At 41.2% G+C, this 13,485-nt stretch overlaps 2 protein-coding genes across 2 annotated transcripts; one reads left to right on the top strand and one right to left on the bottom strand.

Moving 5' to 3' along the window:
- Positions 2,506-6,673, top strand: LOC8057007 (glutamyl-tRNA(Gln) amidotransferase subunit B, chloroplastic/mitochondrial). The gene is made up of 8 exons (XM_002450856.2): positions 2,506-3,341; positions 4,096-4,305; positions 4,772-4,912; positions 4,994-5,197; positions 5,413-5,610; positions 5,744-5,812; positions 6,106-6,222; positions 6,300-6,673. Exons 1-8 carry the CDS (start codon positions 2,712-2,714, stop codon positions 6,375-6,377), a joined length of 1,647 nt encoding a protein of 548 aa, XP_002450901.1. The 5' UTR covers positions 2,506-2,711; the 3' UTR covers positions 6,378-6,673.
- Positions 6,825-11,835, bottom strand: LOC8057006 (dr1-associated corepressor). Its single transcript, XM_002449602.2, has 6 exons — positions 11,549-11,835; positions 9,522-9,594; positions 9,060-9,153; positions 7,700-7,816; positions 7,569-7,620; positions 6,825-7,484 (listed from the first exon to the last, which is right to left on the bottom strand). Exons 1-6 carry the CDS (start codon positions 11,579-11,581, stop codon positions 7,086-7,088), a joined length of 768 nt encoding a protein of 255 aa, XP_002449647.1. The 5' UTR covers positions 11,582-11,835; the 3' UTR covers positions 6,825-7,085.

Below are 13,485 nucleotides of genomic sequence, written 5' to 3'. Positions count from 1 at the left end.
TTTTGGTTTATGAGTTTACTTTAATCTCTTCGTGTAGAGTTTAGAGTAATCATTACTGGCGTAAACGTGGTGTTTAGGCTGGGGTACTCATAGATATTCCCTGACTAGCTAGACCGTGGTAGTAGTGAGGAACGTGACAATTCCGAGTTACCTTTGCAGACCATATCTCGTTAGCAGGAAGGATAGGGTTTATAGGTGCGGGTTGAACATCCTTTGTGGTGTCTAGATTCCGTGAGCCTCCCCAATAGAACAGTAGATCATCCTTACCAAGGTTAGAAGGAGACTACGGCTGCAGTCTTCTCTATTTATCACTCACATCGAGAAACATTCTTTGTTGCCTAAAGGGTTAGTAGTAATAGACCGGGTTAGTCAGATGCACTCTTTCTCCTAGTGGTAAAAAAATAAATACGATACTCTGGATAACCTCCCGGGTGAAGTGCTCACCGATATCCGTGCGCTTGCGGATCAATTTCTTATTGCGTTCCCAAATATCAACACAAGCCAGTGTTGCTAATAGCAGGCCAAACAACCAAACACACTCATAATCTATAATGGTGCACACCTTTGCTTCCCATGGCTCCATCATATAGTCTAATGGAGCAACGAGGCTTCACACTATTGACCTTGTGATAGACATCATCCCTAGTCCATGGATGGAAGGGTGAATTTTGCACAGTAATGAATCCACACAAAAAAAATGGAATGGTGACTTTTGAATATCAATGAGTGTGTACCAGCCACAGTTGTAAACCTACTAAAACCTCAAGTGTATGCCATATAACGACACCAAACACCCCTAACTAAACGCACTCTAAATCTTTATCCACTCACAACACAAAGTCAAGCAATAAGGAAGCATTACATCACATCAATAAAAACCCATCAAGTTAATTCGGAATAATTTGAAAATTCACATTTTCCTATAAATAAATTTGCACTGACTCAAACTATACTTGGTAAATTTCTATCCAAATATCAAAATATTTATTTTCATTAATGTTTTCTATGCACAGCCCAAAATCAAAAATTTTGGGGTGTGACATCTTGATGTAGATAGCATCTCCTGGAGATCAATGAGGTTCTATAAAATCGAATATTCTACCCCATGAACTTTCAAAACCGGTCAAATAACCTGCTAGAGTGGTTTTAGAGGGTAGTTTTGTCTTTCTATTTTTTATTTATTTTCGTTGAATCTTTAAAAATCATAATAAATCACAGAAAAAACATAAAATAAAACATTTCAATTTTGTTGGACTCTTGATGAACATAGTGAATATATAATATGATATACTTTAGTACAAAGTTTTTGTTGTAGCTTTCAATCTATGTTTTCCTATAATTAATTCGAATAATTGATATATGTAGTTCCTATGGTCCAATTGTGGTAAAATTGTATGGTGGGCCCATTATTGCATGCTTGAATTGTGGTAAAAATTTCATACTCATTGGATCACGTATAACTTAGTTATAAATAAAGCATATATTTAACAAAAATAAAGCTAAATAAATCTATAACTAAGTTATAGGTGATTCAATGGGTACGAAACTTTTACCATAGTTCAAGCATTCAATAATGAGCCTACCATAAAAATTTTACCACAATTGAACCATAGGATCTACATATATGAATTATTCTTATTAATTATAGAAAAACATAGATTTAAAGCTACAACAAAAACTTTATACTAAAGTATACCATATTATATATTCATTGTGTAGATTTACTCATCAAGAGTCCAACAAAATTGAATTTTTTTATTTTATGATTTTTCTGTGATTTATTATGATTTTCCAAAAATTCAGTGAAAATAAATAAAAAAAAGATAAAACCACCCTCTAAAACCACTCTAGGGGTTATTTGACCGGTTGAAAGTTCAAGGTAGAATATCTGATTTTATAGTTTGAGAGATGAAGTATATTTAGTGTGGAGTTATGTAGACTTTTTTTTCTATCTTTCTTTGCACTGAGATCACTGGATCTTGCTCATTCACAAGGGAAATTTCAAGAGTCAAGAAGGAGGCCGACCACATTATTGTTTGTTGTATTATTTCTCGGGCCAACAGTTTTGTTTTCCGATGATTTTGATCCAATCCGGGAGTAAATTTAGTGGACTAACCATTCACCTAAACTCCTAAAGAATATTTTGGAGTGTCGACCATAAAAAAAATATGGGCATGTAATTTACAATGTTTTTGCCCCTGATACCATGTTTCCAAACTGGGCCTAACAGAGAAATCCCGCCCGGTCTTGATGAGATAATTTTTCTTTGGGGTGGGGGGGGGGGCGTAAGGAGGAAATTGAAACTTGAGTACTTCTTTTGCAATTCAAAAAAAAAACTACTCTCTCCTTGCAATGTACGATGGATTTTTTTTAGCACTGGCAATCTACGACGAATTGGGCCGGACTTTTTCATTGCGGAAGGAAACAATCTGAATGGGCCGGCCCACCCAGCAGCGGCACAGCCCAACTCTCTCGCAGCCAATCCCTCCACTCCGCCGCCCGCACCCAATCCCCTTGCCGCCACTCGCCAGCAGCGCGGCCACGCCCTCCCCTCCGCCGCTCCTCTTCCTCTGCGCCCCGGTCATCGCCCACACCCGCTTCCGGCGGCCACGCCCTCCGCTTCTCCGTACTTGCTGCTCGCCCCGCCCACCACCCCGTATTCTCCGCCAGCGATTCTAACCTCTGCGCGGCACGCGGCACACTCGCCGACGATGGCTCTAACCCTCCTCCGAGGGATGAGGACGCCAGTCTCCTCCGGCTCAAACCCCGGCCTCTTCTTCGCCGTTCTACGTCCTCGGCTGTCCCGCTTCACGGCTCGGGCGGAGAGTGCGCAGGCCACGGAGCCCAAAGCGGCGCCCCCGCCCAGGTCGATTCAGCTGGCGACCAAGGAGGCGGCGGAGCAGAAGACACAGGGCTTCGAAGCCGTCATCGGGATCGAGACCCACGTCCAGCTCTCCACCGTCACCAAGGCGTTCTGCTCCTGCCCGTACAGCTACGGCGCCCAGCCCAACAGCACCGTCTGCCCCACCTGCATGGGCCACCCGGGGACGCTGCCGGTTCTCAACGAGAAGGTGGTCGAGTGCGCCGTGAAGCTGGGGCTCGCACTCAACTGCGAGATCTCGATGACGTCCAAGTTTGATCGCAAGCAGTATTTCTACCCGGACCTCCCCAAGGGGTACCAGATTTCGCAGTTTGACATCCCCATTGCCAAGAAGGGTCATGTCGATTTGGACCTTCCGGTGGAGTTTGGTGGTGGGCATAGGAAGTTTGGGATCACCAGGGTTCACATGGAAGAAGATGCAGGCAAGCTGCTTCATTCTGAATCCAGCAGTTACTCTCAGGTTTTCCTTGTCTCTGACTAATAATTGCTTTATTTCTGTTAGAAATTTGTACTACTGCAAGATTCCGTGATATTCTGTTCGGCTTGTCTTATTCGCCTGGCATAACAGCTCTGGAATCACAAAATCAGTTTTGATATTTACCACAGTGCATTAGAAAACTTATAGATTAGTGAATAGAATCGTAGAAAAATATTAAAGATTGGATATCAAGGACCTGAAGGGGCATTTGGATCTTAGGCCAGGGGAATTCTAGCTTTGCTGTGAAAGGATTGGAGATTTGTAGGACATGAAAAGACATGAATTTTGGGGCAATCTAATCCGCAACCACCAGCAAAAGCTTGCTCTGTGAAGAGAGTCAAGTTGGTTTGCCACCAAAGTAAAGTAGTGCTACAGTGGAAAAACAAATTTGGGCAACTGCTATTCATAATATGGCCAAACAATAATCCTTGCTTTTGCTGGTTTTACTACAGATGGGCTAGCTAGCCTCAGCAGTCCCATCTTCCTGATGAGAGTAACTATTTGAAAAATTGAATCCTCTGGCTATAAATGCATGTGATAGGCTACCACAAGAAATTATGTTTTGTGTAAGTATGATATATGGAACGCAATACAATGATACAGATAATAAACCATAAGCACTGCTCTAAATTGACAGGGAAAGTCCAGAGGGAATGAAAAGAATTACACAGCGTCTCATCACTTAAAGTACAGCAACTTCAGTTATTGATCAGTGGTTGCTACTTTGGCTGGCTAGGTCGACCTAAACAGGGCTGGTGTACCTTTGCTTGAAATTGTCTCAGAGCCAGACATGAGAACAGGGATAGAGGCTGCTGAGTATGGTGCTGAGCTGCAAAGGATCGTTAGGTACCTGGGAGTGAGTAATGGTAACATGCAAGAAGGTTCCCTTCGTTGTGATGTGAATGTTTCTATTCGACCAGTTGGGCAATCAGAATTTGGCACAAAGGTGATCCTCATATCTTTAGGACTTCCCTAACTGATTGTTATTCTTTGTTTTTGTGTTGGCAACTTTTGCTCTCAGTGTTATGATTTGATGATTCATCGGCTAACCAACTTATACAGGCCAAACAATTAATTTTTGTTCTCAGTGAGGGCTAAATTATCCTAAAAATGCTTTAAATGATGCCTTGAATTTTCAACCTGTGTGAGGGCTGGGGGGAAAATCATGGTGTATGCTTGTTATATTTGATAGTATACATAATTGCAGTTGCTAATGTAGCTATTTGGTAGAATCCATGTAGCTAAATTGCTAGTTATACCCAGAAACATGCATAACTGCAGTTCAATGGTTTCTTGCCTGCTTAGTTATTTATGCCACATTATTTAATGGAAAATAAGTTAAATCATGTTCAATTGCTCATCCACCATTATTTTCTAGAAATGGCATCACACTCTTCTTCCAATTCCTTCAGGTGGAAATAAAGAATATGAACTCATTTTCTGCGATAAATAGGGCAATCGATTATGAGATCTCCCGGCAGATTCTGCTCCATAAAGAAGGCCAGGCTGATCAAATTGTACAAGAAACCCGCCTGTGGGATGAATCTTCTCAGGTTGTTGTCCCCAACTCTAACCCTCTTTTGTGCTGGCTTTTACTACCAAGTACTAATTATTTTCTCTGTCTATATCATCAGAAAACTTTTACAATGAGAAAAAAGGAGGGACTTGCCGACTATAGATATTTTCCAGAACCCGATCTTCCTGAAGTAGTTCTCACTAGTGACTATATTAATGAAATCAGCAAGTCAATGCCGGAACTTCCAGAAGCAAAGCGTAGGCGTTATGAAAATATGGGACTCAGCATGCAAGATGTTCTGTTCCTTGCTAATGATGATAATGTAAGATTCCATATTTTGTGTTGGTGTAGACTCACAGGCATGCGTGTCCACAGATTATTTAGAAGTTCCCCATTCATGGTCTTATCTTTAACTGGCTATGCAACTGTAAAATTCCTTTTCATCTGGCTTGGTAATGGTTCACATATTTGCCAGGGGGGGCTTCTCTCTATTGCTCACAATAATTTCAGTAATCTGATGGGTCTATATCATCCCAGATTGGTCATTTCTATGATTCTACTCTTGAGCATGGTGCTGACGCAAAGCTGGCTGCCAACTGGATCATGGGTGACATTGCTGCTTATCTCAAAGATGAAAAGGTCTCCATTGATGAAATTAAATTAACACCTCTAGAGCTTTCTGAACTGATAGCATCCATTAAGAATGGAACAATAAGTGGGAAGATCGGCAAGGAGGTAGCATTCCTAAACTGGGCTTTCCCTCTTGTTTCTGTGTTTTAGCTCTATGTTTTGGCATAGTCTGGGTCTACACATTTCTAGACTTTGCACCCTCATGGATGATAATGCCTCTCTAAATCTGTCCTTGCAGATACTGGCCGAGCTCATTGCCAAAGGTGGAACAGTTAAGGGTGTGATAGAAGAGAAAGATTTGGTTCAGGTAACCGTGCTCACATTTGTTACTATTTGGAACCATAGTAGTTCAAGCATCTAAAAAAACATTGTGATCCCTGCCACTAGTGTGAAGTGTTCCACAAATACACTTAACGTCCTGCGGCATTGCCAATGCATGTTTTTTTCCTTTGGGTATTCCTGTTAACGCAGATGCTCATCTTATACTTTCATGAGTGCTTGAGGCATTGTTGTGCTCTCAGTCAATGCAATTTCATCATTATTTAAACTTCTGGTTGGGTTGTCTGAAATGCAAAAGAAGTTTATTACTTGAATTGACAGATAGCAGATCCAGCAGCAATCGAGGCAATGGTGGATAAAGTAATTGCTGATAATCCAAAGCAACTTGAGCAGTACCGTGCTGGAAAAACTAAGCTACAAGGATTTTTTGCTGGCCAGGTTTGTCAATTGAACACCAACACTGTTTGTCCCTGCAGTTACGAGGTCTTATGGGTGATCATATTTGTCGTTTCTAGGTGATGAAAGCATCGAAGGGCAAGGCCAACCCAGTTTTGTTGAATAAAATCCTTGGAGAGAAGTTGAATGCCAATTAGTTATTTTTGCCATCATACTGAAAATCTCAAGGAGTGCACGAAGAATGCAACTGCAAACGAAGTCCCTGAACCAGCAACCGTTGAGTTGAGAATGTGATTAATGTGAATGATGTAGAAGTTTTGTTCACAATACGGATATCATTGTACTTAGGTGATACATTGAAATGGCATGTTGATTATAATTTATGCAGTAGCTTACCCCAATCATGTGTACAATTTCCACGTATTTTGTACTACTGCGTTGACAGTCTGCATTGCTGTTTTTTTTTCTCTGCAACATACAATATTTACTACAATTTTCGTTGAACCAAAAAGATATTGAACAGCAGCATGACCTGACCTATAAGATATTATACTAGCAGCTGACCGCACCATAAGACAACAAAAAACCTGCGGACCAGAGTGGGTACTGCACAAGATAAATCAGAGGAATGCTCAAATACTGGGTTGAATAAAAGCAAAATACTTAAAATAGCCGATCCCTGCTCAAATATACGGTGTTAAATATGACAAAACGCTTAGACAGTCGATCATGTAAACAAAAAGCAACTACCAAGCAATTATTGGAAAAACAGAAGTTACACAGTACTACATAATAACCGCACAACAGACAATCACAGCTAAGCTGCGGGCAACTATTTCAAACTATATTTACATTTTACAACACCAGAACAGTCCTGTTAGTGCATACAATGAGAATGGCCCTGACTAGTCCTCATTGTCGTAGTCCTCGTCTTCATCGACCTGCACTGTCAGATGCCCAAAACCAGACGGACCGACACCGATGCTTCCAATGGCATCTGGCATAGGCCAATCTGACTGATGATTGGTGTTCGCTTCTTCCACCTTAGAACTTGTAGCTTGTGCAGGGGCTGTTGGCGGAGCCTCTACTGGAGGTTGCGTGCTTTGAGGCATGATCTCGTTGCCATTGTTGATCTCTTGAACTGTTTCCTCTCCTGGTAAGGGTTCACCTTGTTCAGCAAACATGCTGCTCTCATCTTCAAATTGCACATAACCAACTTCCTTTCTCTTGGTTGGTGGCCGACCTCGCCCTCTGCCTCGACCCCTCCCACGTCCTCTGGGGCTGATGTTTGCATTTCTTATGACCTGAAAAAACCAGATGTTCTATTATCAAATATCCATTTATATAACGTTATCAATCAGTTAAAATGTGATGGCTGGTGTACACACCATTTTACTAGATCTTGATTCATCATTCTCTGGGTCACTGCCATTTGACTTTCTGAAAAGTGAATTTCAAACACTGTTAGGTACTTGATACAATTGAATCATAAAATGCTGATTACAACAGCTGAACTTACCTTCTTCTAGGTAATCCTCTTTCATCTCCACAGGAATCAGCGCCACCAAGATCTGGTACCTTGTTGACAACTTCAGTTAGGAAATCAAAAGAACTGTACCTCTTCACACATTGCTTCCTGAACATCAGATGTCAGAAGATAGATATATGAATTTTAATATTAACGGCTCGAAATTGATATTCCATGCAAACAATACTAAGACACATGCATTGAAACTATCAGCTAGCAATTTAACAAGAAAAATATTTGGTCCATCAAAATTAACATCAATACAACAACTCACATTTAAATATGAAACTTAACTCCAAATAAATTATACAAGCTCATATGCTAGATCTACATGAGCAGGATGGGATAACTATCTGCCCAGTTTCAGTTTGAAGATATATAACCTCTACAGATCTCTTATTTAGAAATGTTCATGAGCTCAAATTCCAGAAACCACACTAAAGTCGCTTACTGGAAAGAAAAATACCAACTTCCAAATTGGTTACCAAAACCAACCTGCTTCCATATTTAAATTCAGATCTTAGGGGCTGTTCGGTTGGCTCCTGGCCGAAGCTGCCTGGCTCAGGCAGCACTCCCAGGCTTCCAATAACAGGCGCCTAGGACTGGGATCACTGCCTGGCCAGTGAGCTGTCTGGCAGGCATCGAACCAAAATGCCCAGAAGATTATTTTGAAGTTGAGACTTCTGCCGAAAGCGATCTGTTCATCACTTCCTCCAGAGGTGATGCAAAAACATTTAATGAGTCTAGCTCGAGTGCCTTATTTACTTATATAGTACAAATTAGCTGGCCATAGCCAGGGACCGACCAGTTCTGAATCCCACCTACAGATATTATGAATGTTAACTTAGATAAAATCTAACCTTTTAACTAGTGAACCTTATACCAAGGAATCTACAACCAAAAGCCATATGCAGTGGAATGGAATATGCAGTAGTTATATGAGGCATATGAATTCTGTTTCTGGACAACTTGTCTTGATATCATAAGCAACACAAACAAGATGAATTCTGGATAAGATCCTATTTGGGACAGTGAGGGGGGCGATCCTAGCTCCTCTGTCACCCCAAAAAACTTTAACAAAATTCATGTTGAAAAATGATGGACATATAAACATCACAGCTGATATTGTACACCAAAGTTCAAACATAGCAATTGCAAATTGGAAGCATCCAGATTACCCTCATTAGACATGCTAAATAAAGTCAATACATAATGATTTATCAGTGTATTTAATTAGACTAGTAGCTGAAATTCATCAAAGAGATCCATTTGTTTTAAAAGATACATTACATCACCTCATAATTTTTATATTTTATAAAAAAAACAAAATGTCATGTGAAATTGAACTCACAGGTGGAAGGAATTCAGTGTCTTTGCTCCACTTTGAAGAGTAATTTCATAAGTCCGGTCAATTAAATCTTGTAAAAACAATTCAAGAGCCCTCGCTGCATGCAAATGGAAACTCAAAATGTCAGAAATTACATTTATGTATGCTTCATCATGGTTACATTACATGTAATAGTAGCAGGATATAGAGAACCGTGAATGAAAGTAATGATGCCCACAAAGCAAATTTGAAAATGTTGACCAAACAAACTTCTAAGAATTTACAAGGTCAATCTCTCTTTTGTATCATTAGTGTGGACTTGAAACCAGTAAACCAGTTTGCAAAGAGATGAATGGATGTCAAATGATGTGATAAAGATGATCCCTTTTTGCTTGTTTTATTCAAGTCGAAATACTAGATAATTGTGGGAAAACACAGATATGTACATAATGAATACAAAAGCACAATGATTCTTGCAGAACTTACAGACTAAAACAGGCACCGCTAGTGCAATCTTTCCGACATCCTCATCTGCTTGCATAATCTTTTTGATTCGAGCCTATTACAATAGAGAACATAGTTAGGGGACAACTTCATGCCATTACAACTTATATATTTGAAAAAAAAAAAATCATCTAGGAAAGATATCCCAACATAAGTACAGGAACCAAATACATAATTCCAAAACATTGGGTAATCAGTACCAATGTTTTCAGGTCGTCCGATTAATCGCGATTAATCGTCCTGGTCGGTCAGGAGTGCTCGATTAGGAGGTCCGACCCGACCAGGTCGACCAGAAACCTGGTCATCCGATTAGTCGTCCACTTATCGTGATTAATCGTCCGATTAGGACATGGACGACCAGGTTTTGTGCTCTGTTTTTGGGCTTTTTAGACTGGGCAGATATGTGGGGGGTATGGAGATGCTGTTGGTTGTCCCAGTTCTCCAGAAATAGTTAAGGAAATGTTGGTTTACATCAAAAAGAGTTCAAGGACTGTTCTAGAGGCGCCAGCACAAGTTGAAGTTGAAGAGGAATATTGGTTTACACTAATGCAGTCTTGATGCTTCCTTTATTGTGTATAATATAGCGTATATATAGAGGTATATATATAGGTCGACCAGCTGATATGCCTGGACGACCAGGGTCGATTAATCGACCTGGTCGCTGATTAATCGCGATTAATCGCCTGGTCGGTCCCAGGTCGACCAGGATCGACCAGCCGACCAGAAAACATTGATCAGTACAGACATCAAAGAAGCTGTTTCACGAAAAAAAAGGGTAAATGCGACGATCCAGGAATTATCTTTTCAGTTAAATAAAAACAAAATATGCACCTGCAGTGCAAACCATACAGGTGTGTGTAGCTTGGAACTTCAACTCACGTTGGTTCCATGACAACAGAATAATATGAGGTTTTGAAGAGTCAAAACCATCCTGAAGGCATACAATAAATGCTTCAGCGCTACACTAGCAGGTTATAATCTCAAGAAAGAAATGCTGGCATGTTCAGCAGACCTTGGAACAATCAAGCATGGTGGCAGAACTAGAGGGGAGCACACCTGAGCAGCTGAGCCTACAGCACTGCAGCATAAGACTAGGCCGTGCCCAACAATAGTTCCCTCACCAAACACATTTAGACCAACATAACAATCGAAGTTACTGTCGTTTGAAACTCTACTCCTGCCAAACCATAATAAAACCCCATGATAAAGGCTGCACACGAATTTGACTGCATAATCACTCCTGCATCAGATCACATGTTGAGTATCCCCACTCCCCAGCAATATATGGGACCCACAATACATGCTCACATGATCTGGAGATCTTGCAACCAAACCACAGGCAGACAGCAGGATCTAGCTCATCCCTTGCATCTTCTCCTTGTTGGATTGTTTCTCAGGATAGCCACGCGATTGAGGATAACAAGCGGCGCGTGGAGATCACATCAGGCTGTCCCGTTCACACGGACTAACCACTCACCAAACGTCAACACTCAACAGCACTGATCTCGTCAGCTGCGAGCGCCCAACAAATCTCTCCATCCGCTCAACACAGCACGAGCGCAGAAGCCCGATTAGAAATTCTCGACGTCCTTTGCTGAACACTGGGGATCCGACTATCCGAGATATAGACCCCGAAAAAGTAATAAGAAAAAAATGAAAAAAAAAAAACGAAAAAAAAAACAAAACGAATTACTTCCCCGCGCGCGCGCGAGAGAGAGAGAGAGAGAGAGAGAGAGAGCACAGCAGCCGATCTGAGCCGGAGCCCGCCTCCACCCCACGGCGGCTTCCCTTCCCCCACGCAGAACCCAGCCAAATCCCCGCCCACGGAAGTCAACGGCGTCGGGCGTCGACCGGGATCCCGCCCGCAAGAGCGAAGATCTGCACCGCGCGCGGCGACCCAGATCAGATCACGCGCGCGTGCGGGCGGGCAGGCGGGCGGGCAGGCGCGGCGGGATCAGAGGGAGAGACGATACGAACGAGCAGGACGGGTGAGGGGAGCAACGACGTACCGCGGGGAACCGGGTGCCGAGCTTCTTCCTCATCTTCGCCTCCGCCTCCGCCTCCGCCTCCTCGCCGCCTCGACGGACGATGTCGTAGTCTACGGAGGAGTACTCCTTTTTTTTTGTGTGTGCTTTTTCTTTTTTTTTTTTTCTTTTGGTGATGAAGGCTTGGGTTCCTTTTCTCGTTTGGCGTTGCCGGCTTGTCCACTTGTTCCAGCACCACCAAAGTTGAACGCACGCAGGACAGGAGGCAGGCAGCAAGCAGGGCAGCAGCAGCACCGCGACGTGACGGCGTCATCCGCCCCCGTGAGGCGCCCGTGCTCCCACCGCGTCACATACTCACATCACGTTACGGCGGCCGAACTGGGGCCGGGCTCTACACGGGCTTTCTCGGCCTGAAATGGCTGAAAAACGGCCTGTACTATATGGGTTTTCTTAGGAGAGGATCGGTATTCTCGGCCCTCATCAAGAAAACAAAGAAACGAAGAAGAGCATTTTACACGTATGGCCTTAGAAAAAAAGCCAAGTCTATTAGCGGTCTCTAAACTAGTTTGGATGTGTTATTTCAGTCCTTAAACTCGCAAAACGACCGTTTAAATATCTAAATTTATTTAGTTGTGTCATTTTGGTCTCTAAACTTAAAAATCTCTCATATAGGTCCTCAAACTTGTTCAATTGTGTCATCTCGGTCACTAAATTAGTTTTTAAGTCTCATCTAGGTCAAAACAGGATGAATCTAAAAACTCTATGTTGAAAAATAACTCACAACTTTTTCATATGAACTTAAATAAAGATAAACTTTATATCAAAATTGTAAGCAGCAACGCGATCTACAACTTTGCAGTTGAAAAGTTTTTAAATTAAAATAGTTTAGGGTCCCAAAATATGTTTTATCAGTTTATAGATTTTAAAATTTAAAATTCAAAATTAAATTTTTTAACACTAAACGACTTCAAATAAAGAAAAATTCAACTAAAAAGTTGTATTGTGTTGAGGACTATAACTTTGGTATAAAGTTTGTCTTCATTCGAGTTCGTATGAAAAACTTATGAAATATTTTTTGATATAGAGTTTTTAGATCACTTTGTTTTGACCTGGATGAGATTCAAAACAAAGTTTAGGAACCGAGATGACATAGGTGAACAAATTTGAGGACCTAAACGGGTGATTTCTAAGTTTAGGGACCGGGATGACATAACTAAACAAGTTTAGGGACCGAGATGACACAGACGAACAAGTTCGAGGACCTAAACGATTGATTTGTAAATTTAGAGAGTGGGATGACATGATAGTACAAGTTTAGGGACCAGTGGTGCACTTTACTCTTATAAAATACCTCTTTTTTGTGTTGCCTCTTTTTTTAACTTATCTGTATGGTCTTAAAACAAAATTTCTTTCCTTCTATGGTCTTTCGTCCATTTTTGATACTTGACGGTGTTAAGTCAAGGATAAAATGACCATTTTATCTCTAACAGAAAAAACACAGATAATTTATTTATTTATTTTGCTTTTAAAGCAAAATATTATTTTTTAAAAACTATTATTTTTGTTTTGAAAAATAGATTATTTTGCTTTATAGTAAAATAATTTATTTTTTCAAAACAAAATACTATTTTTTTAAAAAACTTTATTTTACCCTTCACTTAACACCGTCAAATGTCAAAAATGGACAGAAGGTCATAGAATGAAGAAAAATTCGTTTTGAGGCCATACATGTAAGTTTAAAAAAGATGTCATAAAAGAAAGAAGTATTTTTTTGAAGGTCATATAGGTAAAAAGCTCAATGAAGAATACCAATCTAAAAACGATCGTGCTAGCGCCCGGACATCCGATGGGGATGAAATCCATCAGACGCCCTCCCGCCGGCCTACACGCGAATGCTTCGTGAGCACACCTCGTCCCCCATGCGCGGACCACGTCATCGCCCTCGCTGATTCCTCCATCCC

Source organism: Sorghum bicolor, chromosome 5 (assembly GCF_000003195.3).
Source record: "Sorghum bicolor cultivar BTx623 chromosome 5, Sorghum_bicolor_NCBIv3, whole genome shotgun sequence".
Taxonomy (NCBI): domain Eukaryota; kingdom Viridiplantae; phylum Streptophyta; class Magnoliopsida; order Poales; family Poaceae; genus Sorghum; species Sorghum bicolor.
This window is presented reverse-complemented; position numbering and strand designations above follow the sequence as displayed.